The sequence below is a fragment of the Takifugu flavidus genome, chromosome 18 (assembly GCF_003711565.1).
Source record: "Takifugu flavidus isolate HTHZ2018 chromosome 18, ASM371156v2, whole genome shotgun sequence".
NCBI classification, from domain to species: Eukaryota; Metazoa; Chordata; class Actinopteri; order Tetraodontiformes; family Tetraodontidae; genus Takifugu; species Takifugu flavidus.
This window is the reverse complement of record NC_079537.1, coordinates 6,299,594-6,323,758: the sequence shown is the minus strand read 5'-3', so window position 1 is coordinate 6,323,758 and position 24,165 is coordinate 6,299,594. Positions and strand designations below refer to the sequence as shown.

The window sequence follows — 24,165 nt, the reverse complement described above, 5'->3', positions numbered from 1 at the left end:
CACAGGAAATGGAAACGTCAAGGGTAATTGGATAGGTTCTTAGAAATTAAATCCTCAGCAGCCACCAGGGTGACCTCTGACCCTTTGTGCACGTTTGACCTTGTCTAATACACACGGTGCTACAGGGTGCACTTAGCATAAATCGTAACCCTTTGACGTATTAGCGTTGTCGCTCCTATTCAGCGTTTGGAAGGAAATAAATTGTTAAAGTATCAGCTGAAACATTCATTCACACGCATGACACATGAATGGAGTTGCCGTTTTAATGTTCCATATCTGATCCCTTGTGACGCAAAATCAATAAGGTATCACATGACTGCACAAAACTAGTGCGGCTAACCTCTGTGCTCAGCTGCTCACAGGGGACCGGCCATAGTGGGTCCTAAATGTTAAAAATAAGAGGGCGCAATGTTCTTAGTTTTAATGCTATAAGGATGTGTTTGCCAATGTGTCTGCTCACCATTGTGTTTCCTTAAATGTTTAAATTATCTAATTAGTTTAAAATGCTGGCATGAGCATGTGTGCATCACTACAAATCCCCCCCACACTTTTAACCCATTTGATGTCAGGACAATTGACTGGTCGCTCAAGACATTTGCAAAAGTGCTAGTGAAAACTAGCTATGTGAGATCCCGTGATGCATTATTTGCTTTAACTAATTTTCGAGAAAAAAATAACTCATATGTGATTTCTCCTCGATTTGGCAGAAGTTACTAAGATTAGCATTAGCTAGTTTAGTGCGCGGGGAAATGAGCTGTGGCTTATTTTGAGGATTGCTGCTTTCATTAATAACATATGTAAAATGGTTTATATGAGTCAATCTGTGGACAGAATAGCATATTTCTGTGCATGCTTACTTATCAAATTCATTCTTCCCTTGCTAAAGCTGCACAGTCTTTTCTGGGATTCGGGTCTTTCACCTCTTTTTTTCCCAAGATAGCGAGACAAATCCGGAAATAGAGAGAAAGATAGAGAGAAGGCTCTGGTTGTTTTGGGGTGGATATGGAGAGTCGGTGATCTCCGCTCACTGCAGAATCTAAATTATTTATTGGCCTTCCTCCAGCCTGCAACCGTCAGCCGATAACGCAGACTTAACGGTGTGCGTTTAAATGCCCAAGCGCCCCAGACCTTGTTTACAGGTCGTTTCTGCCTTTGTTGCCAGTTTTTCCCTCCGTCTCTCTTTTTAATTTCAGCTCACGCAGAGTCGTCAATCTGGTCACATACCCGAGTCTTGATCTTTTACCCCAGGCCAGCCTAAAAATAACAGGAGCTGCTTTAAAAAGACCAGCTTGCACTTCCTCCCCCCCTTTGACATCACAACCTGGTGGTTTTCCGCCATGTGTGGCCTCCCGCAGTGCTTTTAATTCGGAATGAGATTTATTTGACGACGTCTGTGACGACAGCGCATGTATCAGCGTCTGGGCGTAGACTGAAACTCGACCACCGCGTGGATGCTAGCTGGTAACTCTAGCTTTTAGAAAAAGCTTTTAGCTTTTGGAAAATCGACTCACCTGAAATATCAAGTGCTACGCTAATCTGTCTCCGAGCCGGCCGCGTTATTGTTTAAATCATCCTAAATGCACTTTAGTCGTGCGCTTCGGGGCTTCCAGAAAGAGCCGGCGCTTTCTCGGCCCAGACCGTTCGGCCCAACGCTTCCAAACGTATTTACTGTGGAAAGCAAATGCGAAACAACGCTCTGAATGCAGATCGGGGCGGCGCAGTCGCTCCACGTTAATGCGGTATCGTTTGTCTTAGCTTCAGTGGGCAGGTTTCCATATTGGGATGTGCTTAATGTCCCCGTCTCAGCCTTGCCCTTTCTGTCCCGACTCTCCTGCTCTGGTTTACTGTGTAATTGATTAATGGGAAGTGATTTTTTGTCGTTTCCTCTTGTGTTTTGTTACCTGTACTTTTCCTCTTGTGCTCGTATCCCATCCATCATTCCGTCTCTCTCAGTTTCTCTCCAGCTGCAGCGGGTCGACCCGCCTGCTCTCCCATTTGTTCTACCACGTATTAGTGTGTTTGTTTGCATATTCAGCTTGTTGCAATTGCTTTTCTTTCTCGCTTTCTCTCACACACACTCTTCGTGTGTGTGTGTGTGTGTGTGTGTGTGCATTTGTCCTCTGGGCTCAATTTGCCTGCCTCATACCTTTGAAATTCTGGTAATAAATGTGTCAATTGATCTGTATCCTGATTTCCTCCAGGCAGACTCACTGACTTTCACACACACGCACACACACACACACCCAGGCGCGCGCACGCACAAAATGAAGGATATCAATCTTCAAGACTCATCTACTTTGCTTGTCAATCAATATTTGTGATTAATTATTTTTCAGATGCATCTCCTGTTGAGAACTAAAAGTGTTATTTCAGAAAAACAAACCACTTCTCACAGGACGTCGTGACATTTGCAGTTAATCTCTGCGTTCCTTTCTTTCACCCTTCTGCAGTGAATGTAATTAAATATACTGATGTGCTACACATGAAAGACCAACACCTGGACCGTAAGACTGCTCAGGCTCTGTCCTGGAACCAACCATTCCAGGAACCTTTCTTACCAGTTCCTGGGAACCTTCCTCGATGTTCCTTTAAATGTATGTGAAGCAGGAAGCTGACATGTGTGGGAGGGATGTGATGGCTGCTGTGGCTGCTGTGGTCCTTCGGCTTTTCATAATCTTCCCCAGACTTAGTCACCATCTCGAAGTCTCGCTTCCTTTCTCCCTCTGTAAACGCTCTTCTATGAGTCGGGACCTCGTCATCTATCCGCTCCTCGTAGCTTCTCTGCATTTGCTCCATTTTCAAAGTAAAGCTTGCTGAGATTAAATAAACCAACACACTGGCTTAAACATGGCGGGTGAATGGAAGCGGGCCACCAGTCGGCCCCACCCTCATGAATTCCAGGTAATCTGAAAAGTCAGACCCAACTAGGTTCTTCTTTAAGGAGTTTGGGTAGAGGGATCTTCTTTTTTTACCAGATCATTTCAGTGGAAACCCAACAAGTCTTAACAGATCCAGATCAAATGTTCGATATTTCCCACCTTGAAAGAGAGGCTCCCGATGTTCTCGCATCCTCATCTCGATAATAGAACTGGACTCGTCTCTCCTCTGGTGGTCTGTTCCACCAGATCAAAAGGGTCTTCGTGCCTGACCTGCTGCCCCACCAGATTTCACCATAATAAACCACAACAACCGCTCAGAAAATATTAATGACCGCGAAAACGTAGCTTTGCGTCTACAGCGGTGATTTGTGAACCTAATGGAGGAATGCATTCTTTTCTATGGAACTGGGTTTGTCATAACTTCTTAAACTGCTGACAGCAGAATCTCAGCGGCGTGCACCTCGAATCTTGAGCAGAAGATCATATTTATTTCATTTTCCTCTGGCTTTGTCTGCCTCTCTCTACATTTTCTGATTCCCATTTCTCTTGGTGTGCATTCTGGTTCTGTTGAATAATTCAGTTTCAGTTGCAGGGTAGCTCAAACGTGTGTGTGTGTGTGTGTGTGTGTGTTGGTGTGTGTGTGTGTGTGTGTGTGCTGGGGGGGTGATGACGTGAAGCAGCGCTATTTTGGGGATTTGGAATATGTGGAGAGGGAGAAAAATAGAGGCTGAGGGAAGGAGTCTGTGATGGACTGACTCCCCCTCCCCCGCCTGTGTTCTTGGGTCATGTGCTGCATCTGTGACCCGCCAAGCTCCGCCGGTGGGGCTGCGCTCCACCTGCGGGGGCAGTTGGCAGCGGCTCACAAGTGTTTTAAGGAACGCCCACGTGACAGCTCGGTGAAAGACTCGCGGGGTCAAATCAGACCGACGCCGCATCGTCTTCCCGCCGCAGACGCATATGGACACGCCGCTCACATCACACGCAGCCTCCTGCGCTGGGCAGCGGTGAACCTGGTCGGCGTGACGACCGAGGCCTAACAGATGTCAGGCATAAACAGGTGGGAGGAATGGTCGATGATGCTAAATCAGACCGAGTGAGGCCAAATGGGGCTAAAGTGGCCTTCAGGCGTGCACGTTTGTGTGATGCTAAACTGATAACTGAGACGGTGACGTTATTATGGCCAAATATTGGCTTTTTTGATGCAGTTTGCTAGCATCCAAGTCTACGGTAAATATGAAATCATGAGGTCTGCAAGCTTGTGAGACGGTTTTTGAAATATGCAGGGAGTCCGGAGATCACGTGACTCTGATTAATATGTAGAATAAGAACAGGACAGGAATAGAATAAAGCACTTCAGCCATGTCTCTTAGCTTTTATAGCTGCTGATGATCAGAATAATTAGATAAGTTTCAACCACAGCGCTTTATCCAATTCATTTCATCCCCTCAGTGCTTGTGAGAGAAAAGTGACAAGAAAATGAAGAAATCGCTTTAGCTCTTCTGTCAGCACTCTGCAGAATCTGAGAGCAGGAAAGAGCCCAGGTCACATGTTTGGGTTTCATCACCTTTTTTCTTAAGAATGTTTAGGAGCAGGTAATGATGAGCAGGTTGATGTTACTCTATTAAAATCCACCTGAGTAGATTTTAATGTAACTCATTAAACATTTTCCACAAGAACTGAGGAATTTGAATGTTTGGTCGTGAGATCGAGAAGAAAGTTCCACCTGACCAGGATGTTTCATACCTCACGAGCAAATCAAGTGCAGAGCTCCTGCACTCGGCCCCTCCACAGTAGCAAACGTCCCCCGTGCACTTTATCCGTGCACACCATTCATTGGCTTGTGTTTATACAGTATGCCTCACAGGATTTTGGACTTCTTCACTGTCTCGGCCAAGTGTTCCCAAAACTATGCATTCAATCATTGTGCCAGCAGGAAAGCAAGGATTTCCATTTTTCCTCATTAGCCACGCCCCCAGGCTAACTGAGATGAGAACAACGTTCTGCCCAGATGTAGCTTGTATGTAATAGCCTTTCCACTCACGTCGGCAACAGCGGTGCGTCTTATTAATGCTCCTAGGGTTGTGAACCCACAACCTGTGCGTTATGAGGCAAGAGTCAACCAAAATATCATTCCAAAAGAAGAAACACCCGAGAACGCCCCCCCCCCCCAATGTCATCCAGCTGCCCTGCTTGAATACTGTAGATAAAGCATTGCGCCAGAGCGTGTTGCCTGTGGTCTTAGTCACATGCAGCACACAAACCCGTGAATCGCTCTGCAGTCTTTTCACAGCATTCTGAAACACATATGGCTGTTTCCCACGGCTTGGCCGGCTCTGCTCACCATTTCCTCCCGTTCCCGTCTGTCGAGCGGGCGGATGAGTGTGAGCGCTGATGATGAATTGCGGTGAAGAATCCAGGAAAGTGCGAATGAGAGCAAGATATCGTGGATAGCGTTTAAGTGGGAAGATTCCTGGAGGCGCGGTAAACATAACCTTAAATCTTAGCGGGATAATCGCCTTAATCAGAAGAGAGGTGGGCATGTAAACATAATGATATTGCAAAACTTCAGCCATTAAACATTTAGAAGTCTTGTAGTGAGGCCGCAAGAGGCTGCAGTTCAGCCCATAAAACCAGGCCTGGCTTCATCTATATGGAGAACGGTGCCGCCTCCAACGATAGCGGCAGGCTCGGACGGGATATCGCGTTAAATATGTATTTGCTTAACTGGAAATCCACCATGGGCTGAAGCGGGACTGCGGAGGCCGCTCAGGAAGGAGTCCATTATATTTGTAATGCCGCAGTTTTAATATGGTGGCTGAGACGCTCTCGCAAATAACCTTTCAGTCCCTCACACGTGTTGGCATGTCAACGCGTAAAGGTCCGCACAGATCGATTTAAAGTGATGTCGTGATTACAGCTCAGCTTGTAGACACTCTACATGCACACATAAGTGACAATATGATGTATAGTCCTCCATTTATCTCCCCTCCCACTGCACGTGTGTGTGTTTTACCAATAACCTAATTTCAGCTGAAAAAAAGAAAACCCTCCAACCCTCCCTCCCCATCCCATATCTCTCTACATCATCACTCTTCTGCTCTCTTCGCCATCACCTGCCATCTTCCACGCCTTTGCGCGGGTCCTCTCTTCCTTTTCGCCCCTTCGTCCGCTCTCTGCCCGGCCTCGTCCCTATGCGAGTGCTGACGAAGCATCTCATTTCACACCGAACAGAAATGGAGGGGAGGGGAGGGGTATGATTGATGGGTGCACGCGGTGGGGGAAAAGCTCGAAAGAAGAGAGGAAGACGAAGAAAAAACAACCTTAAGCGAAATGGAGTAATTCAAGGGTGTGGTGATAGATAGATGGAGAGAGGTAAAAAATGAGAGAGTGGAGAGAGAAATAGAGAGAGGAGAGAGAAAGCTTAGGAGGACGGACAGAGAGAAATATATCAGTGGGAAACAGGCAGGGTCTTTACTGAAGAGAGAAATTAGGAAAGTGATGGACAAGGTTAAGGCCAGAAGAGAGAGAGAGAGAGAGAGTGTGTGTGTGTGTGCGTGCGTGCATGTCTGCTTGTACACACACATTAGTGATGTACTTTGAAGCCCTGACTTCTTCTGTCTGCCTGCCACCTACCAGCCCCCCCATTTAGACAGTAGGTACAGTGTTTGTACAGTATGGCAGAATTCTGGGCGCCATTTTACTAAATGAAGCTTTTTTAACACACTAAGAGTACAGTCACTTGAACAGCTGCTACCACGGTGATTTGGTTCATTCCTGAACTGTTATCCAGGACTTTGAAAAACCTCAGCGCGTTTCCTCAGAAACGACCCCGATGACTGGTAGTTTGCAGTTGCGTAATTTATTTCTTTTGTACAAGCTGCACTGTGTGTTGTAATCGCTTTGAAAATGGAGCAAAAGTCTAAAACGTTGAAGAATCTACACGTCATCAGCCTGATTTGAATAAACAAACCATACCGATTACCAGAAATGGTTATTGGAGTGAATAAAATCCTGGTAATATAAAATCCTGGACATGGTAGCAAGAGGGCTGTAGTGGATTTTACAATTCAGGTCCTTTCTCTCTCTCACTCACTCACTCACTCACTCACTCACTCACTCACTCACTCACTCACTCACTCACACACACACACACACAGGGGGCAGGGAGGCTAATTGTGCAGTGCACTGGGTGTTGTACTCATAGGCGTTAGGTAAATGTACACCAGTATGGTCGACACACATGCACATACGATCCATTATCCATACGTTTCCATAAATATCCCTCCTTTCTGTCTCTTGCCATTGTCATTTCCCCTCCTCGGATCTACTGAGGGGAGAGTTCCCAAAGGACCCAAGGGGGTACAAAAAAGGAAAACGAGATGGGGAAGGAGTGGAAGGTGGTTTGTGATGATTGAAAATAGAAATTCTAAAATCCTAATTAAACTCAGCAAAAAACAATTAGTTTTTTTGAGTCTCCATGATATTAACAGGTGATTTTCTTTTGAACCCGGCATCCCTTTCACATGCCTCCGATCATCTCTGGTCTTCTACTGTTAATTCAGACAAAAATACCACACAAACATGGCAGAGGACAGTCACACAGTTAATCACACACATTTTGTTATTTACCATTATATATTCATATTTCGTGTCATTCAGTCATAAAGTTTCTTGAATTAAAATTCACCCACATATGTTACAGTGACTTGGCCATCTTCTAATGTCTTTAACGCCTCATTCATCTCACAAGCCTGCTCTTATATGTGTGTTAGGACAGCTTGTCCCCTCCCTCCATTCCTCTCTCATTATGTACGTAGCACTAATGGTGATGTCACAATAAATCTAACCCAGTGTCCAGACACATTACCTCAATTAGAACCTGCTGCAGCTCCCTCTTTGTGTCTCTCTTTGTCCGTCTCTGTCTCAATCCCAGTTGAATATGACTCGAGGCTTGGTCAAGGCTAGACTTTTGGGGTTTTGGTTTTCCATATGACTTGTTCGGCGACATTACATTGCTTATTTTAAATATACTGCGGCTACAATAACCACTTAATATGTGTTCATGTGTCAATTTAATTGCCTTAAATGCCAACGTTGTTATTAAAGACTACTCGACTGCAATTCTAATACCTCTTGTTGACATAGAAATGTAGGACATTCTCTGTCCTGATGGTTTGATATTGTACTGTGTTAATTTGTGTTTGTCCTTGACTGACACCCCTCACTCCATTTGAGTGGATGATTCTTGCTACCATCATTGCCAACTGCATCGTTCTGGCTCTGGAACAGCATCTGCCCGATGGGGACAAGACGCCACTCTCCGAGCGCCTGGTAGGTTAAGTGGAAATACCTCTGTATGCAACCGTCTTACAGCACTCTTTCAATTTCTTGACAAAGTATTGTTCACATGTGAGGCACATTGCTATTGGTGCCATTCACAGAATACACTCAATGTTTGTCAGACAAAAACATCAACAAGGTCAGACAAGACAGGGTGTGAATAATTTTACATTCCCCCCACCCTTTTTTACACCCTTTCCCCTAATTTTCTTTCCCCTCAGGATGACACAGAGCCCTACTTCATAGGGATCTTCTGTTTCGAGTCTGGAATAAAGATTCTTGCCCTTGGTTTCGCCTTTCACAAGAACTCCTACCTAAGGAATGGATGGAACGTCATGGACTTTGTGGTGGTGCTCACAGGGTGAGTGACAGCAAAGAACCTATCACAGCAGATCAACTACTCTTTAGTTAACTAGTTAGCTAGTTATCAGAAGGGCATCTCTCTCTGGGCCACAGGAGCTACATTTAGTTGGCAGGAACCTAATTTATTACTAAACTACTAAACTGACCAGTGGCTTGAAGCCTGACAACAGTTTATTTTCTCTCAGAAACATGAAAATGAAGGTAATTATAATGTGTGTGAGTAAAGCATCTGATGAAATAGAAATAGATGCATGCCCATGTTTCTGCAAAGCTAGCAGATTTGGCTGGCAGGCTACCTAGGGACAACCTCCCGCAGCATCGGGAGCTTCAGCTCGTCGCCTGTAGCCATGGATCAAGATTAGCGCTACCTGTGTATTTAATAGCAACACACGCAAACGTTGCCGTCACAAGATGAGATGACAGGGTTGTGCCAGATTATGTCACTTCACTTGCAACCAGAATAACGTCCACAAGGGAATGAAGCTCTCTGGGGAGGTTCCCAGGAGGCTTGTTCCTATGACTACATATGTTCCTATAACGGCTCTGTGTGGTAGTGGATAGAGAGAGGTCCATTATATGTCTATTTTTACCGCACACGTGACGAGAAAAACTTGAAACTAAAGAAAAAAACACAAGGTCAATCATTTGGTCTCTGTGCGTATTCAAATAAAACCGGACAGAAGTGTCACGTGCCTTCCTGCATGTGTGCTGGCGTGTCCTATCCATGCTCTGCTGCCCAAGTGAATGGCCCCATTCTGGGAAAGGCAGCAGTCAGATCACAGAACAGAGCAGCAGGCAGCCAGAAGCCTGGGTAGCGAACAAATGTCACCACATTATACACAAAGACGAAGAGGATAGAGGGCCAGCAGACACTGGATGAAAGGAAGGATGCAAGAAAATCCATGATGGCTGGCAGGGATGATTGAAAGAGGTGGGAAAGGGGTGAACTGCAAAAGAGGAGGGAGAAAAATGAAAAATGATGAAATAGAATAATTCCTTGTAAAGCCATACATATATAAAGGTGCACAATTAATCATTGGCATGAGCATAAAGTGCTAAAATATTACCTCAATAAATATGAGCTTTTCTGTGGCCACTGTGACATTTCAATTCAACGGGAAGGTGAAAGCAAGGGTAAAAAAATGGGATTCAGTCTAGGAAATGTGACAGAATAATAGGCAACGTGGATCAGTTCAGACACATGATCGGATTAGCATAGAGTTGCTTTTGCCCATTAGATTACAGAAAACATCTGGAGTAAATTGATAGTGAGGCGAATTGACAGAAAATTAGGTAGGAGATGCCCATACACTGTTTTTTTGAAATATGGACAGGTTCATCCATCCATCTGTCCGCCCGCCTGCCTGCCCATCCGCAGTTTTCCTACACATGTTTATGTAATTTACCAGAACTTCAATGAATTGTCTTCATGTCCTCCTTTACTAAAGTCACGCCCATTGATCTGCTAGCTGTAACCAAATTATGAGGCCAAAAGAGCATTGAAAACTTTTCTACCTTGTTGTACTCAAGAAATTATGAATATACCTGAGAAATGTGCAGTGCTTTTATAAAAATAATTTCTTTGAAATATGGCTAGGTTACAAAAAAATCACAATTTAAAAATAATCATAAAATAATTCCACTATAAATAAAAATCAAATCTAGATCTAAGAAGATATAAGAACGGCCAGTAGCATTTGTTAGCCGTTATCCCATGTAGAAAGGTTTTGCCATGAGAATCCTGGGATACTAAAACAAAGCTACAACAGAATTACAGACCATAATGGCCTAACACAAAACCATTAAGTAATGAGGAATCCTTGGCCAAATTAAGGTTACTACTTTACAGTTACCATTGTTTAATTAAGAATCCTATTGATCAGAACACTCTTTGATGGCTCATGTGACCTTATAGTTACTACTGGTGCAAACAGAGGAGTCCCAGGAAAGAAAATGGTTTTGTGGATAGAACCCCTAGTGCACACATCCTATAAATACATTATTTGCAACTTTATTGGGCAGCATCCTCATACTGTAAATATATAAAGACACTCTCATGAGACTGAAGATATTTCACCCCTCAAATAAATCGCAAGAATAATTCTGCCTGTCTCGCTATCAAAGATAAAGAGACTCACACTGATGCACACTGGAATACACACACTCACGGTGCCTGAGTCCTCATTCTGCTCTGGCATTATGTCTTATTGTTTTAATAAGAGCAATCACGAGGCCAAGCTCATATCGGCTCGGCCCATGTGAGAGGCCATAAATGAAGAGTAATAAGGAGGGTTACCAAGGCAGCAGGAAGTGGCAAGGGTAGAAGGATGCAATGCCACCTGTTCTATAAAACTCCTCTGGCAATTTAGGGTGAGATCCTACAGATATTCTTGAGGAAGCATTCTCACTATTACAACCTGCATCAACACAGGAAGGAAGGCCGTCTCTTATATACACAGAAAACACACACCCGTTCTTTGTTGTGTCTATGAATAGAGGTTGTGTTTTAAGCAGTACAGCTCTTTGAACTTGAAAGGCTACTTGCCCTTTCTACCCACCTATGGCCTTACGCTTTGATAGCACGCTGACCCACGCCCACGAGTGTGCTCACACAAACAGAGGCATTTACACTTCAAACATTCGTGTCCAGTCTCCATCTCTGGCAAAACTGGCCTCCAACCTGGATGACGGACTTTTCCCTGTCTGACACTGATGGATGTCAAGCTCAAGCATGTCCATGTCAAGCATTGGCCTGTTGTAGTAGATTTCCTGAGTGATTTGGCTCTGGGAATAAACAAGTTGATTTTCAGGCCCACTATTGATTATTAGCATTGGTACTTGCTGAAAATCTCCCTTGTTGTAAAGCGTTGCTAGAGGGGAACCTTTCGCATGACTTATGTAAGACCGAAGCTGACGCTTGTCCAGGTTTCATTATTTGAGGAGTTGGGAGTTAGAAAGCGTAGGAATAGACTTGAACTGAACTGGCAGCCTGTCTAGGGTGTATTCCTGCCTCTCAGCTCCCAAATCCCCTCTGACCCCAATTAGGAATTAGCAGTAGTTAACAGAAAAAGGCTGATGCATTTTGTGCATTATTACCTTGGCTGTCTGTGAGGGCGTCGAGACTGACACGTTCCCAGGTCACATGTTCTACAGAAGCCCTTTGACTGAATAATGTGGGATTAATAATCTCATTAACACCTCAGCTGCCTGTTGTAATTTGAGGGGGCATTGGCGATTACGCAGATGCATGAATTGGTTGGATCACACTAATAGAGGAAGGCAGGGAGACAAGGAGATTTAGGTTGGGAGGTTTGGGAAGTGATGAAGCAGTTTGGTCAGTGATGTGGGCAGGAATAATTAGCCACATTAGCTGAAGTCAGCACAAACGTGGACTGAGAGTACTGGCAAACAAATTTCTTCCAGTATGTGTTTGTATCCTGTGAAGGGGAAGGGGGGGGATCAGCCTAGAGATTGTGTAATTCTTTTGCATCACGTGGGCAGGTTGCATTTTTTCTTGAATCGTGCCTGACGGTATTTACTGGACATGCCTGTCCATGTCATCATCGGCTATTATAGATGACCCACATTTCACAATGCAAGCGGGTGTCAAGCTACTCTCTTCAACTACCAACCATCAGCCATTTTGATGTATGTCTGTGTGTGCTTTTGTCATTAATGTGCCTTCATCGCATATACAGTCGTGCATGTGTGTCCTTTGCCAACGTAACGTACATTTACACCAACAAAAAAGATGAGGCGGTAAAAAAACAATCAATCAAGCTCCTCCCTTGGCCCTGTTACCAAGGTGATACAGATTCTATCAATGAGCCAAGGTCTCTGTTTCCATGGAAACACTTATGAATGAGGAAGGGCCTGGTAACCCTGGAGACAGAGTGAATGAGGAACTGCCTCATCGTCTGAACTGGGTGACGGAAGATGCTTTTCAGAAACTAAGATGTCATCACATTCTCGTCATCCTCATCATCTTCACCTCATCATCACTGTCATCATCATTAGGTTCGTCAAAGTTATGAGTGGACTCAGCTGCATCAAAGGCAACATTACATTACATTTAGACAGGAAGTCACTCAAATGTTGTTTTTTGTTTCTAACTTTCTTTCTCATTCTTACATCCATGCATAAAGAGTGCTTTTATCTACCTTTTCTATGCCTTAACTGCATTTCAGTGATTGATTTGACTTTTAAAAACTCAGTTATTTGTGTAAATGAGCAGCTTCTGTGCCAGAGTACATGTGAGGACAACGAATCCTTAGCTGCCCTCTGGGCAATATCATGTGGCTGATCCTGCACTCTGACCTCCTTGTGAGATCCCAACATTGTCATATTCTAAACAAAACATATGGGCGATAGCAGTACAGAACCACTCAGTTTTTTTAATAAATGCATAAAAATGACACAGTGATTTCTATGATAATGGAGCCACCGATCCTAAATCATTTTGTATTCATCAGTATGTTTCTAATGTCTGTTATATATGCTAATATTGACCCAGGATGTGAAGAAGTGGTACAGGCATCCACAATCTCTATCTTCAATAATTGCAGAGGGAGAATAATCAGAGAATAAGACACAATCAAGAGTCTATCACAAAGTCGATGCAGCCTGGCTGAACAATTTCATGGGCTTGCTGGTAAATTTGTCAATAGCTTACTATGCAAAACGAGGCGCAATTTGTACCTGCCTTATGGAGCCATGACTTTTTTATTTACAAATAAACACTTGTGATTGAGAGGCCTATAAAAATGGAATAAGCATGCTACCCGTGCAGATGGAGGTGTAGGGACACATCCAGAGTACATTCCACTCCTGATGATGCCTTTAACATCACAGTGTCATTTTCAGGACCTCCACGTACTGTAGTGATGGAGGGGCGCTCCCTGGCAAAATAACACGGCACCCTCCCTGGAAAAGTGACATATCCACACCGTTAGCCGCTTTCCTCCCAGTGTTGCGCAAGCAAAGCAGGCTGACTTCAAACCAGAGTAATGCTCTGCTGTGTCACCGTGCTTCTTTCTGCAACACAGGAGAAGCGGAAACGTGTCAGGGAGAGTGAGGAGAGAAGCGGGAAGGAGGATGATTCACCGCCTGCGTCAGACGGAGGGACTGGCTGAGAGTCTGGCAGCAGAAGGGAACATCTTAACACCCTCAGACACGAGCACATGCACGCCCGCTGCACACACTGTACAGGTCTTTATTTAGATGATAAGTGGCGATACAAACCACACAGCCCGTTTACTCTGCTGTCTGCCAGTGGCTTCAAGACAATGTATTTGAAACTTACCAAAAATAAAACTTGGCAGAATTCAACGAGTCAGCATACCTGATTCTCGCTATCTCGCCTCGTCCTCCCTCCTCTGTGTGTCTCCATCCTTCGCTCTCTCTCCCCATCTGTGCCTTTTACTTATAGTGAAAGGAAATAAAGAAAATACCCTCTCTTCAGCTTGTGTCTTTTTCACTTCTTTGTTCAAGTCATTTCAAGATTCACACAGTGTGCGTCAAAGCTCGAAACTAACGGGCCGGGACAACCTGTATAACACGAATATGGATTAACTGTGCACACCTTTGGGTGTCTGTCTTCTTTCCCTGTAGGATCCTGTCCACCATGGGCTCCGATTTCGACTTGCGGACTCTCAGAGCTGTGCGAGTATTGAGGCCCCTAAAACTTGTATCTGGAATTCCCAGTGAGTCAAAGCTTTTTAAAAATTTGAAGTCAGTTGTATCCAGGTTTTGTGCGGTGTTTTTATACCGGTCTGCACAATGTACCCAACAAACCTCCTTTTCTGCTTCTTTTGTAAAAGTAGTGGTGGCAGCAGCGTTCAGCAACACTGCAGTGTTATAAATAGCTTAGAAGCCACTACAGGGCTGAGGCTTACTCATCATAAAAGTTACTAACAGTTATGTGAATCCTTCAGTCGGAGTGTGATTGTTTTCCACAAATATGTTTTCATTTTGACCCGTCACCAAAATTCACTGCTGTGAATTTCTCCCCAGGCTTACAGGTGGTGCTCAAATCCATCATGAAGGCCATGATTCCACTGCTGCAGATTGGCCTGCTCCTTTTCTTTGCCATCCTCATGTTTGCCATCATCGGCCTGGAGTTCTACATGGGCAAATTCCACCAAACATGCTTTGACAATCAAACATGTAAGTGAGCGTCTCTTGTACATTCCCAAAATGTGCAACCAAACAAAAACCTGAAATTCTGTCCGTGTTTAGTCGAGATCCGAGAGGACTTTCCGTGTGGAGAATTCCCCCCGTCAAGGCTTTGTCCAGAGGGCACCGTGTGTAGAAAGAACTGGCTGGGACCAAACTATGGAATCACCCAATTTGACAACATCTTTTTTGCGATCCTCACCGTCTTCCAGTGTATCACCATGGAGGGCTGGACTGAACTGCTTTACTGGGTGAGCGGCTATTGTTCTAAAAGCTTTTGCACATTGAACCAATGTATGCTAGGTAGCAGAAGGGCAGGATGTGTTTTTGAAAGTCTGGATTTGCTGGAAAGGAAAACCTAAAAGAACACGCACCAATCTTCTTGATGGAAATAACAGTGGCACAAACTGTGAACAAACCAGCTTATCCAGCATTACAGCAGGTATCTGTTGGGTTAACAATACTGAAAAACATCTGTATTAAAATGCCGATCAGTGCCCTAAAATAGCCCCAATCATTTTCACATATTAAGCCAGACATTTGCTGTGGTTGCTTCTGCCAACAGCTTAATCCTCTCAGTTCATCTTATTTCACATTTTCTTCCTGCGTTTCTTTCCTTTTTTTCCTCTTTCTCTTCCTTCCTTCTTTCCTTCCTCCCCTTCCCTCATACTCCTGGTTTCCTCCTTCCCGGTGCTGCTCTATATTTAAAAAGGGCCCCTTCAGCCCAAGTTATTCTTGCAGCTGCCGGGGAGAGGAGCGATAAAAGTTTAATGGTAGAAAAAAGGGTCTGCGGTACATTGGGTACACAGCGGTGATGCCAGCTCATACACAGGAAGAAGGGAAAGATGGAGGAATGAGGAGTTGGGGAGGGTGTAGAAAAGAGAGGGCAAAATTACAAAGCAAAGATTGGGGAAGAAGGTAAAATTAAAAATCATGTGGCAATTGCATGAAAAAGGGAAAGATAAAGGAAGGATGTTGCACGGGGCTGACTGCTAAACACAGTAAAATAAATGATGCGAAATGATGTCCAAAATGAGTGAAAACAATAAAAAAAGAAAAGGGAAAAAGAGCCTGCAGCGAGAAGGTGGAACCCATGAGGGAGAGAGCAACACATTTGTTATACATTATTCACTCTGCACTGCACTGCTAAAGAGAGTGGCAGATATGTATTTACTTATTAAGAGAACTTAAAGCGAAAATCATGTCAGCTCTGCTCTGGTTTGGATTTCTAACTCCAGTGGACAGCACTTCTGAGTGTCCTGGCTCCACCAGCGACACACTATCTGGACAGTTAATGACAGGTTTATCACATATTTAAGACGAATCTTCTTTTTGCGTGTTTTGGAAATACAATTGTTTTGAGGATCTCAGAGTCACAACATGCAGGCACCATCTGAGAGTCAATAAATACATATAGATTTGACTTGTAGACCTTTTAACGCTCCCTGTTTCTTGATTGCGAGTCATGTTTTTGCATACCGTGTCCTTGTCTGTCAGAGGGATAAAAAGGTGCGACGCGGATGATTCATGGAGCCGTACCGTCGTGCTGTGGAGGAATGTCTCTTGCCTCCATCGTCACCGGTTGTTGCTATTCTCCCAGCTCTCACTGTAATAAACTGTTAACCAAGCTGTGTTTGCAGGAGCTTAGACGCCCTTCTGTCAAGTTCAGAGGCGATAGGGGAAACATCGATTACTCTGTCTGATGTCTGCGTGTGCATTTTCAGAGCAATGACGCCTCAGGGAGTGCATGGAACTGGATGTACTTCATCCCCCTCATCATCATCGGCTCCTTCTTCATGCTCAACCTGGTGCTGGGTGTGCTGTCAGGGTAAGGGTGGAGAGAAAGAGACAGAGAGAGAGAGAAAGATTGTAATGATGTGCTTTTATTTTGTATCCTTTAATCCACTGTTTGGAGAGATTTTACTAATTTGTGTGTGTGTGTGCGCGCACGCATGTGCGTACGTGCATGTGTCCCTGTGTCTTTTCACAGCGAGTTCGCCAAAGAAAGAGAGCGCGTGGAGAACAGGAGAGAGTTCCTGAAGCTGAGAAGACAGCAGCAGATCGAGCGGGAACTCAATGGTTATCTCGAGTGGATCTGCAAAGCGGGTGCGTTGAGAGCGCAGGATGCGCTTTGTTTATGCACACAATGATGAATAAAATCATGCTAAGAAACGCAGAAATGATGGATGGATATATGATTGTAAATGTCCCATCGTTGTTGCCCAATTAGGTTTTTTTGTATGTGTGTTTGGCTGATGACAGTCAGATTTCCTAAAACAATGACTCACTACTCTGCATTATTGGTCCAAAATCAGACATTTTATTTCATAAAAAGACAAGGTTAATAGTGTCTAACCGTAATATAGTAATTTCTGTCTTGTCTTGATGTAGATATTTACATCTATATGGCTGTTGTTCTCCCTCCGTGCCTGTTAGCATTTGGCTCTGCCATGTTTCTACAGTAGCCCAGAATGGACAAATAAGTGTTCAGTCATATTTCTCATCACAGACAACCTTTATAACAACTACATTTTCATTTAACTGCATTGTATCCTCACACATTATTGATTAGAAACACAACAGCAACTTTACTGGTTGCAGTCTTTTAATCCAGTCGAAGAAGCATGTGTTTGCTGAATATAGCCATTGATTCAGCCAGTGGACACTTTTCATTTCCATCTTTTTGATTTGACCTGTGCCGTGTGAAGATAGACGATAAAAGAAATGGAGGATTCGATGTTAAAAGGAGTGGATAAAGGGGCCGATGGAAAAGACAAACCTTTCATCTTCCTGAAAAGAAATCTATTAAAAAAAGCCATTGTTGAATCAGTCAAAAAAAAAGAAACTTGAATATTGTATTAACGTTTTGTTTGTGTCTGTTTTGTAGAAGAGGTCATCTTGGCGGATGATGAAAATGAAAAGGATTATGATGGTATTTATGCTCACCAATATGATCTTCTTTTGTATATTCTTAATGTTTGTATTAGTGGCTGCTGCTGTATGGTGGCTAAACTCTTTCTGCTCTGTTTAAGGCTCACGCAGGAGAGCCACAAAGAACCACAAGAGTAAAGCTGAACTTCTAAACCAAGAGGAAGGGGAGGGAGATCTGGCAGTAGGTAAGATAAACATTCTCTCCATCTCTCTCTCGCTATCTCTCTCTCTCTTTGTGTCTCTCTCTATTTCAAAGGCAAACCACAAGAACATACAGATGTTATCTTATCTTGCATATCAGTATTACCTGACTCTCCTCTCCTTCTCTCCTGCCCTTTGCTGAGCTGCACCTTCATCCTACATATTTTATGTTGTCTTTGCATCCTCTCCTCATTTTCCATCTTCAGCACATCATATTCATTCCTCTGGTTTTGTACATATATGCAGGGAAAGAGCTGTCCTAGTTGTGGTACTCAGTTTGCCTTCTTTATCCTCCCAGGGTCACCGTTTGCTCGGGCAAGCTTGAAGAGCTCCAAGCTCGAGGGATCGACTTTCAAGAGGAGGGAGCGCCGACTGCGCTTCTTAATCCGACGCGTCGTTAAATCCCAGGCCTTCTACTGGACCGTTCTGTGTTTGGTGGGTCTCAACACCATGTGTGTGGCAGTGGTGCATTACGACCAACCAGAACCCCTTTCAGATTTTCTAAGTGAGTACGAGGGGAGGTGGCTGATTGTTGTGTAAATGTCGTCGTCAGAGATGTCAGCATCTGAATGGATCATTAGAGAAAGGAGTTTGAACGGTACAATGGCCTTGTCCAACTTTGAGGTCTGCCTTTTATTGCCTTTCCGCAGATTTTGCTGAATTTGTCTTCTTGGGAATATTCCTGACGGAGATGTTTGTAAAAATGTACGGCCTGGGCCGACAGGCCTACCTCAACTCCTCCTTCAACTGCTTTGACTGCATTGTGAGTCCCACAGCTCGCTGACAAGCGTGCTGACAACAGTGCATTTTTGGATCCTCTGATATATGCTCACGCGTGCTTTTCATCTACCTTAGGTGATATGTGGTAGTATATTTGAAGTCCTGTGGTCCATCATCCAGCCGGGCACATCGTTTGGCATCAGCGTGTTACGAGCTCTCAGGTTATTGAGGATCTTCAAAGTCACCAAGTGAGTCAGCTGTTTCACCTCTCGGCACTCTAGCTCGTATTTATAGAACATGCACCACGCTGAACGCACGCCTCTGTTTTCATCAGGTACTGGGCGTCTTTGCGCAACCTCGTCGTGTCCCTTCTCAACTCGATGAAGTCTATCATCAGCTTGCTGTTCCTGCTCTTCCTCTTCATAGTTGTGTTTGCTCTGCTGGGCATGCAGCTCTTCGGAGGACAGTCAGTGCTGTTTTATTTTCTCTCTCTGCTTTCCTCCGTGTGTCTCTTGCCCTTCTCTGTCCTTTTTGATAGTCTTTAATTTGATTGCCTAATAAGACATCGGTTTCTTCTATTTTCAGAAAAATGTGCCTTCTTACACCTCTTTTTCTCTCACTCATGCATTTGTGTTTTTCCCCTGCTAGGTTTAATTTTGAAAATGGCACTCCTCCGACCAACTTTGATACCTTCCCTGCAGCAATAATGACAGTGTTCCAGGTGAGGAGGAAAGTTGTAGGCAGCAGAGAGAGAGGGAGGGGCAACTGGGGGAGGATTACAACTTAACGATTAATGGCCTAAAGAGGATTTGCATATGAAGAAGTGATAAAACCCTCAGAATGTTACTTTTGAAGTCTTAAATGTTATTAACCAATAGGATAAAACATCACATTACTGCATGTAGATGTGTGAATACAGTCATACTCTAGTGTGTGTGTGGTGTGTGTGTTCCAGATCCTGACCGGAGAGGACTGGAACATGGTGATGTACGATGGCATCAAATCTCAGGGAGGAGTCCACAAGGGCATGGCCTTCTCTGTCTTCTTCATCGTGCTCACCCTCTTTGGCAACTGTATCCCTTTACACAAACCAACGCACTCACACGAAACTGCTAATTGCAGTGTGGATGTTATACCGTTAGATCACACGCTGGATTTTAACTTTGGTAACACCGTCCAACTGTGATCTGTCCAACAGGCAGCCCTGCCAACGATTGCCGAGGCGGTATTTATTCTCTGAATGTAACAAATCTCACAGCGACATTTTCAAACAAGCAGTTCCGTGTATATGCTGGATTTTCTTTAATAGTTTCTCCAGACACTCTGCTTAATGTGTTCTTGGCCATCGCTGTGGACAATTTGGCCAACGCACAGGAACTGACCAAGGTACTGGAGTCACGTCACGCCCTTCTGTTTCAGCTCTTGTCACCCAATGTCTCCTGCTTTTGATTCCCTTTCTGAGTCTCTCTGTCTCTGCGTCTCTCCTCTCAGGATGAGCAGGAGGAAGAGGAGGCTGCCAGTCAGAAGATTGCCTTGCAGAAAGCCAAGGAGGTCGCTGAAGTCAGCCCACTGTCTGCTGCCAACCTTTCCATTGCAGCGTGAGTTTTCTGTCTCTGCAACTGCGGCCCGCTTTTTGGAAGCGTTTCAAAACACTTTCAGACTGCTGGCTTGGATTTAAGGTTCAAACTTTTTGTATTTACGAGGAACTTTATTCAGAAAATACGCGCTCACAGCAAACAATGGCCTTCCCGATTTGCGTCAAAATGGGTTTCAGCCATGGCCAATTAGCTCATCCCTTCACTGGTAGCAAGGGCTGTAGCAATGCTGATGGGTGTACCGTAAGTAAAGGCGTTATAACATTAGCTGCACGCCCATAGCTGCTCTGTCGGTTTTTTCCTCTCCAAGCTCTGGTCTCACCATAGAAAGGTGGATGCTCATGTGAGGATCCACAGTTATTTCATCATCACCGTGTCAGATTCCCAGACTGAGACCTATACCCATACGCTAAAAGCAGAAAGATTAGATTCAAGTCTCAGTTGTTTCCCCTTGCCTTACACTCTGCTGTCTCTATATGTAAATCCTAAATCCTTTATTTCGGTGCAAAAAAGAGAAACAGTCTTGAAACTCCAGAGGACTTTTTCTTTTTTTCAAGCTGGGATTTCAAACTTTGGGCTATCAGTGGTGCATGAAGTAATCTCTTAAGAAGATATTCGATGTGAGGTTCAGACAGGAGGCTGCCATGAAAGCTCAAGTCCCTGTAAAACTGTTGTAAAGCTATCTAACGCTAATTAAGAGTGTTCGACAGCATGATAAACACAGGAGACCAGGGATTTTTTTGTCCTGTACTGTAGTATAAAATTAAATTAGGGAGATGTAACAGAGCAAGGATTTTTTTTTTAATTAAACATTCAAATTTACATTTTGGAGTGAAGATACTGCGCAGACAAAAAGGAGAATTTACTATTGAATTTGAACAGGATAGAGCAGAGATGTTCTTGCACTCGCAGTGATGCAAGAACATCATGCAACATGCAAGTGAAATGTATTACAAAAAACTGTGTGTGTCTGTGTGTGTGTGTGTGCGCGCAGTGTGTGCGTGCATGTGTGTACATGTGCGTATGTGTGTGAGCATACTTGTTCACTGTTATCATCCAGCCTTACTTTGATAGAATAGACTAGATGTTAAAGTGAATAAGATCGATATGGGGCCATTTTTATTCACTCACCAGCTGTTTCCCTCCTCAGCAACAAGGTACACAGTGAGTGCCACAGCGCTTCCAACTCTTTTCTGGACTGGTATTTATTCATTTGTTTATTCATTTCTGACTCCTTTCTGCTGGTTAAATTTCCTTCCACCACTCTTGCTTTTTCCTTTAAATGAAATTGTCGACTTTTTCTTCATACCTTTTTATATCTTTCTATTACAAAACCACTTTTCCCTGTAGGAGTGTGTTGACTATTGGCACTGGGAGAACAGGGCAGATCAGTTTACTGGCAGTGGTTGTGAAGGCTGAGAAAGGTCAACAATGAGACTGTCGTGCTGCTTCATGCCCCGATGTTTTTCCTCCTCGCCTCATTTTAACAATCTTTGTGAAGCTTCATTTCTTAATTTTCCTCTTTTTTCCATGTGCTATATTTTATCATTACTACTGTAGTGTTATTTTTGCATCATTCTTGTGTTTCTTTGTGTATATTAGCACAGTTATATATGTCCTTTTCTGCAGATTCTTTTTTTAAAATGCAGCCCTTGCTCACTTTATCTTATAGTAAGGAGCAACAGAAGAACCACAACAAAGGGGTGAATAAGTCTGTGTGGGAGCAACGCACCAAGGAGCTGAGGAGGCAGACCCTGGTTTCCAGCCGTGAGGCCCTCTATAATGAACTGGATCCTGACGAACGCTGGAAGGCAAGGGCTGGGAGGGAGGAGCACAACAATGTAAAGGACAAGGCAACAAAAGACCCTTAGACTTGTGTTATCAGTGTACACAAGTGATGCCAATGACAATTTATACGATCCTGTCACCTGCGCTTATGAGTTGGCGATGTGCTCTCTGTTAATTTTGAAACACTTTGCATCCTTTGTTTCATCTTCTTGCAGGTGAACTTTTCACGTCAAGTCCGCCCTGATATGAAGACCCACCTGGATCGACCCCTGGTGGTTGACCCCCATGAGAACCGCAATAACAACACCAACAAAATGACAGCAAACAATCCTGACCTCTGCTTCAGCCAACAACTTCCTGTTGAAGAGCTACACAGGCAAACGAGGCTTCACGATCATGGTGGCCAAGTAGGAGCGGGTTGTGGAGTAGGAAGTACAGATCCAGCAGGGCCTCCATTGGAGCGTGGTGAATCCACTGAGAGTAGAAGAGGTCAAAAAGGTGAACATCACCACCACGGTTCACATGTCCGTCTGGACGCTACGGCGATACCCAGGCCTGGCTCAGAGGACAGGCCGTCAAGGCGTCACCATCACACCCGCAGCGGCAGTCGAGGTGGAGGGCAGTCTGAGCACCGCAAGTCCAGGTCGCACCGAAAATGCACAGAAGATGGTGAGGAGGGCAGAGGGGGGGCTGTAAAAACAGGAAGACACAGGACCAAAGGGGGTGATGGAGGTGGAGAAACGGCAGAGCAGGACGGAGCTGTTGATGGCGGTGAAAGGAGGCAGAGAAGAAGTCGTCATCTCAACCAAATGGACGGGGAGGGGAGGAGAACATGCCAGCACAGAAGGAAGTAAGTTGAACCCATCCTCGGGATGCTGATGATGATAAACGACTTGCCGATTTTAGCACACGAAGCGTTACATTTGACATACTCTGTCGTTAACTTGGTCCGAGTCTGGTCCATCGAGACACATATTTAATAAAGTTGGCCTCAGTATCAGTCACTGTCAGTGCGACCAAGGTCTGAATGTCCTCTCTATTAAGATTAACCAGTGTGTGGTTCATTGTCATGCCTGTTTTATTATAAAGTTGCATGGGCACCGCTGTTTATGTAATGGTCGTACTGCTGTCTTCTTCTTCTAGGGACTTCAGTGCCCCCAATCTCTCTACCACGCGGCCCATCCAGAAGAGCCTCTCCAGACAGGACAGCCAGTACAGTGAGGACATGGACAACCTCATGAACACCAAACTGGTCTCTAGCTCTAACCTAGCCAACGAAGTCCATAGCAATCCAGCTATTAACCGCACGGTGACCCCTGGCTTTGGATCCACGCTGCATCTGGCTAACAGTGGCACTCACGGGAGTTTAACTACGTTGGATAATTATGGCAGCATCGTGCATCACCGCGCCAATAGCGTCATCAGACTACCCCACCCCGACTACACGGCAGTTGACATGCCGATATTCCCATCTACCAATGCCATACTCCAGGGTAAGGGGGGGGGAAATTCAAATTGAAAAAAAATCCCATCATTTTCTTGACATCTGTGTTTTACATTTAGTCAACAAAAACGCCAACACAGAACCTCTGCCTGCAAAGGAGGATATGGACGAGGATGATGACGACAAGGCAGGCGAAGGAGGCCCCAGGCCCATGCCTCCTTACACCTCCATGTTCATTCTGACCACCACCAACCCGTAAGTGGGGTGACTGCATCAGAACGCACATACACCCATCAAGAGACAGTATTTGTAGGGAATCTTCTGAATCCGAATCGTTTTGAAACTTTAAACTATAATTTAGGAGGGAATGCACAGCACGTATCCCAGATAATATCAATCTGGATGATTCTCGCAGAGCAGATTTAAGCTCGGCTGTAAAAAAATGTGCAAATAAACAAAGCCTTTAACTGCCATCAGGTTTCGGCGAGCGTGTCACTACGTTTGCACCCTGCGCTACTTTGAAATGTGCATCCTGCTGGTCATTGCTATGAGCAGCATCGCCCTGGCCGCTGAAGACCCTGTGTGGCCCGACTCCCCTCGCAACAACGTAAGACACAAACGATGCCTGATATACAATGTGGCCATATATCTGTATTGTACATGTTTTCTGGATAGACGCAGTGTTGGATTTCTTACTCACAATAGTTTTAGATAATACACTTGCACTGTG

At 44.5% G+C, this 24,165-nt stretch overlaps 1 protein-coding gene across 9 annotated transcripts in view; it reads left to right on the top strand.

Annotated features, from left to right (window-relative positions):
- cacna1aa (calcium channel, voltage-dependent, P/Q type, alpha 1A subunit, a) overlaps window positions 1-24,165 on the top strand; it is a 55,286-nt gene that overhangs the window by 3,685 nt on the left and 27,436 nt on the right. For 3 of the 9 annotated variants that reach the window (XM_057014121.1, XM_057014117.1, XM_057014123.1), the window contains exons 2-24: window positions 8,105-8,210; window positions 8,441-8,580; window positions 14,193-14,284; window positions 14,595-14,747; window positions 14,820-15,007; window positions 16,481-16,584; window positions 16,747-16,862; window positions 17,644-17,688; window positions 17,789-17,872; window positions 18,187-18,393; window positions 18,539-18,651; window positions 18,744-18,856; window positions 18,943-19,074; window positions 19,257-19,329; window positions 19,564-19,681; window positions 19,927-19,994; window positions 20,100-20,206; window positions 21,354-21,404; window positions 21,876-22,044; window positions 22,207-22,841; window positions 23,135-23,484; window positions 23,555-23,690; window positions 23,913-24,042. In XM_057014121.1, coding sequence (XP_056870101.1) covers window positions 8,105-8,210; window positions 8,441-8,580; window positions 14,193-14,284; window positions 14,595-14,747; window positions 14,820-15,007; window positions 16,481-16,584; window positions 16,747-16,862; window positions 17,644-17,688; window positions 17,789-17,872; window positions 18,187-18,393; window positions 18,539-18,651; window positions 18,744-18,856; window positions 18,943-19,074; window positions 19,257-19,329; window positions 19,564-19,681; window positions 19,927-19,994; window positions 20,100-20,206; window positions 21,354-21,404; window positions 21,876-22,044; window positions 22,207-22,841; window positions 23,135-23,484; window positions 23,555-23,690; window positions 23,913-24,042 — 3,430 coding nt within the window. The remainder of the gene's footprint in view (window positions 1-8,104; window positions 8,211-8,440; window positions 8,581-14,192; window positions 14,285-14,594; window positions 14,748-14,819; window positions 15,008-16,480; window positions 16,585-16,746; window positions 16,863-17,643; window positions 17,689-17,788; window positions 17,873-18,186; window positions 18,394-18,538; window positions 18,652-18,743; window positions 18,857-18,942; window positions 19,075-19,256; window positions 19,330-19,563; window positions 19,682-19,926; window positions 19,995-20,099; window positions 20,207-21,353; window positions 21,405-21,875; window positions 22,045-22,206; window positions 22,842-23,134; window positions 23,485-23,554; window positions 23,691-23,912; window positions 24,043-24,165) is intronic. The other 6 variants (XM_057014124.1, XM_057014120.1, XM_057014125.1 and 3 more) reach the window with 3 other exon arrangements.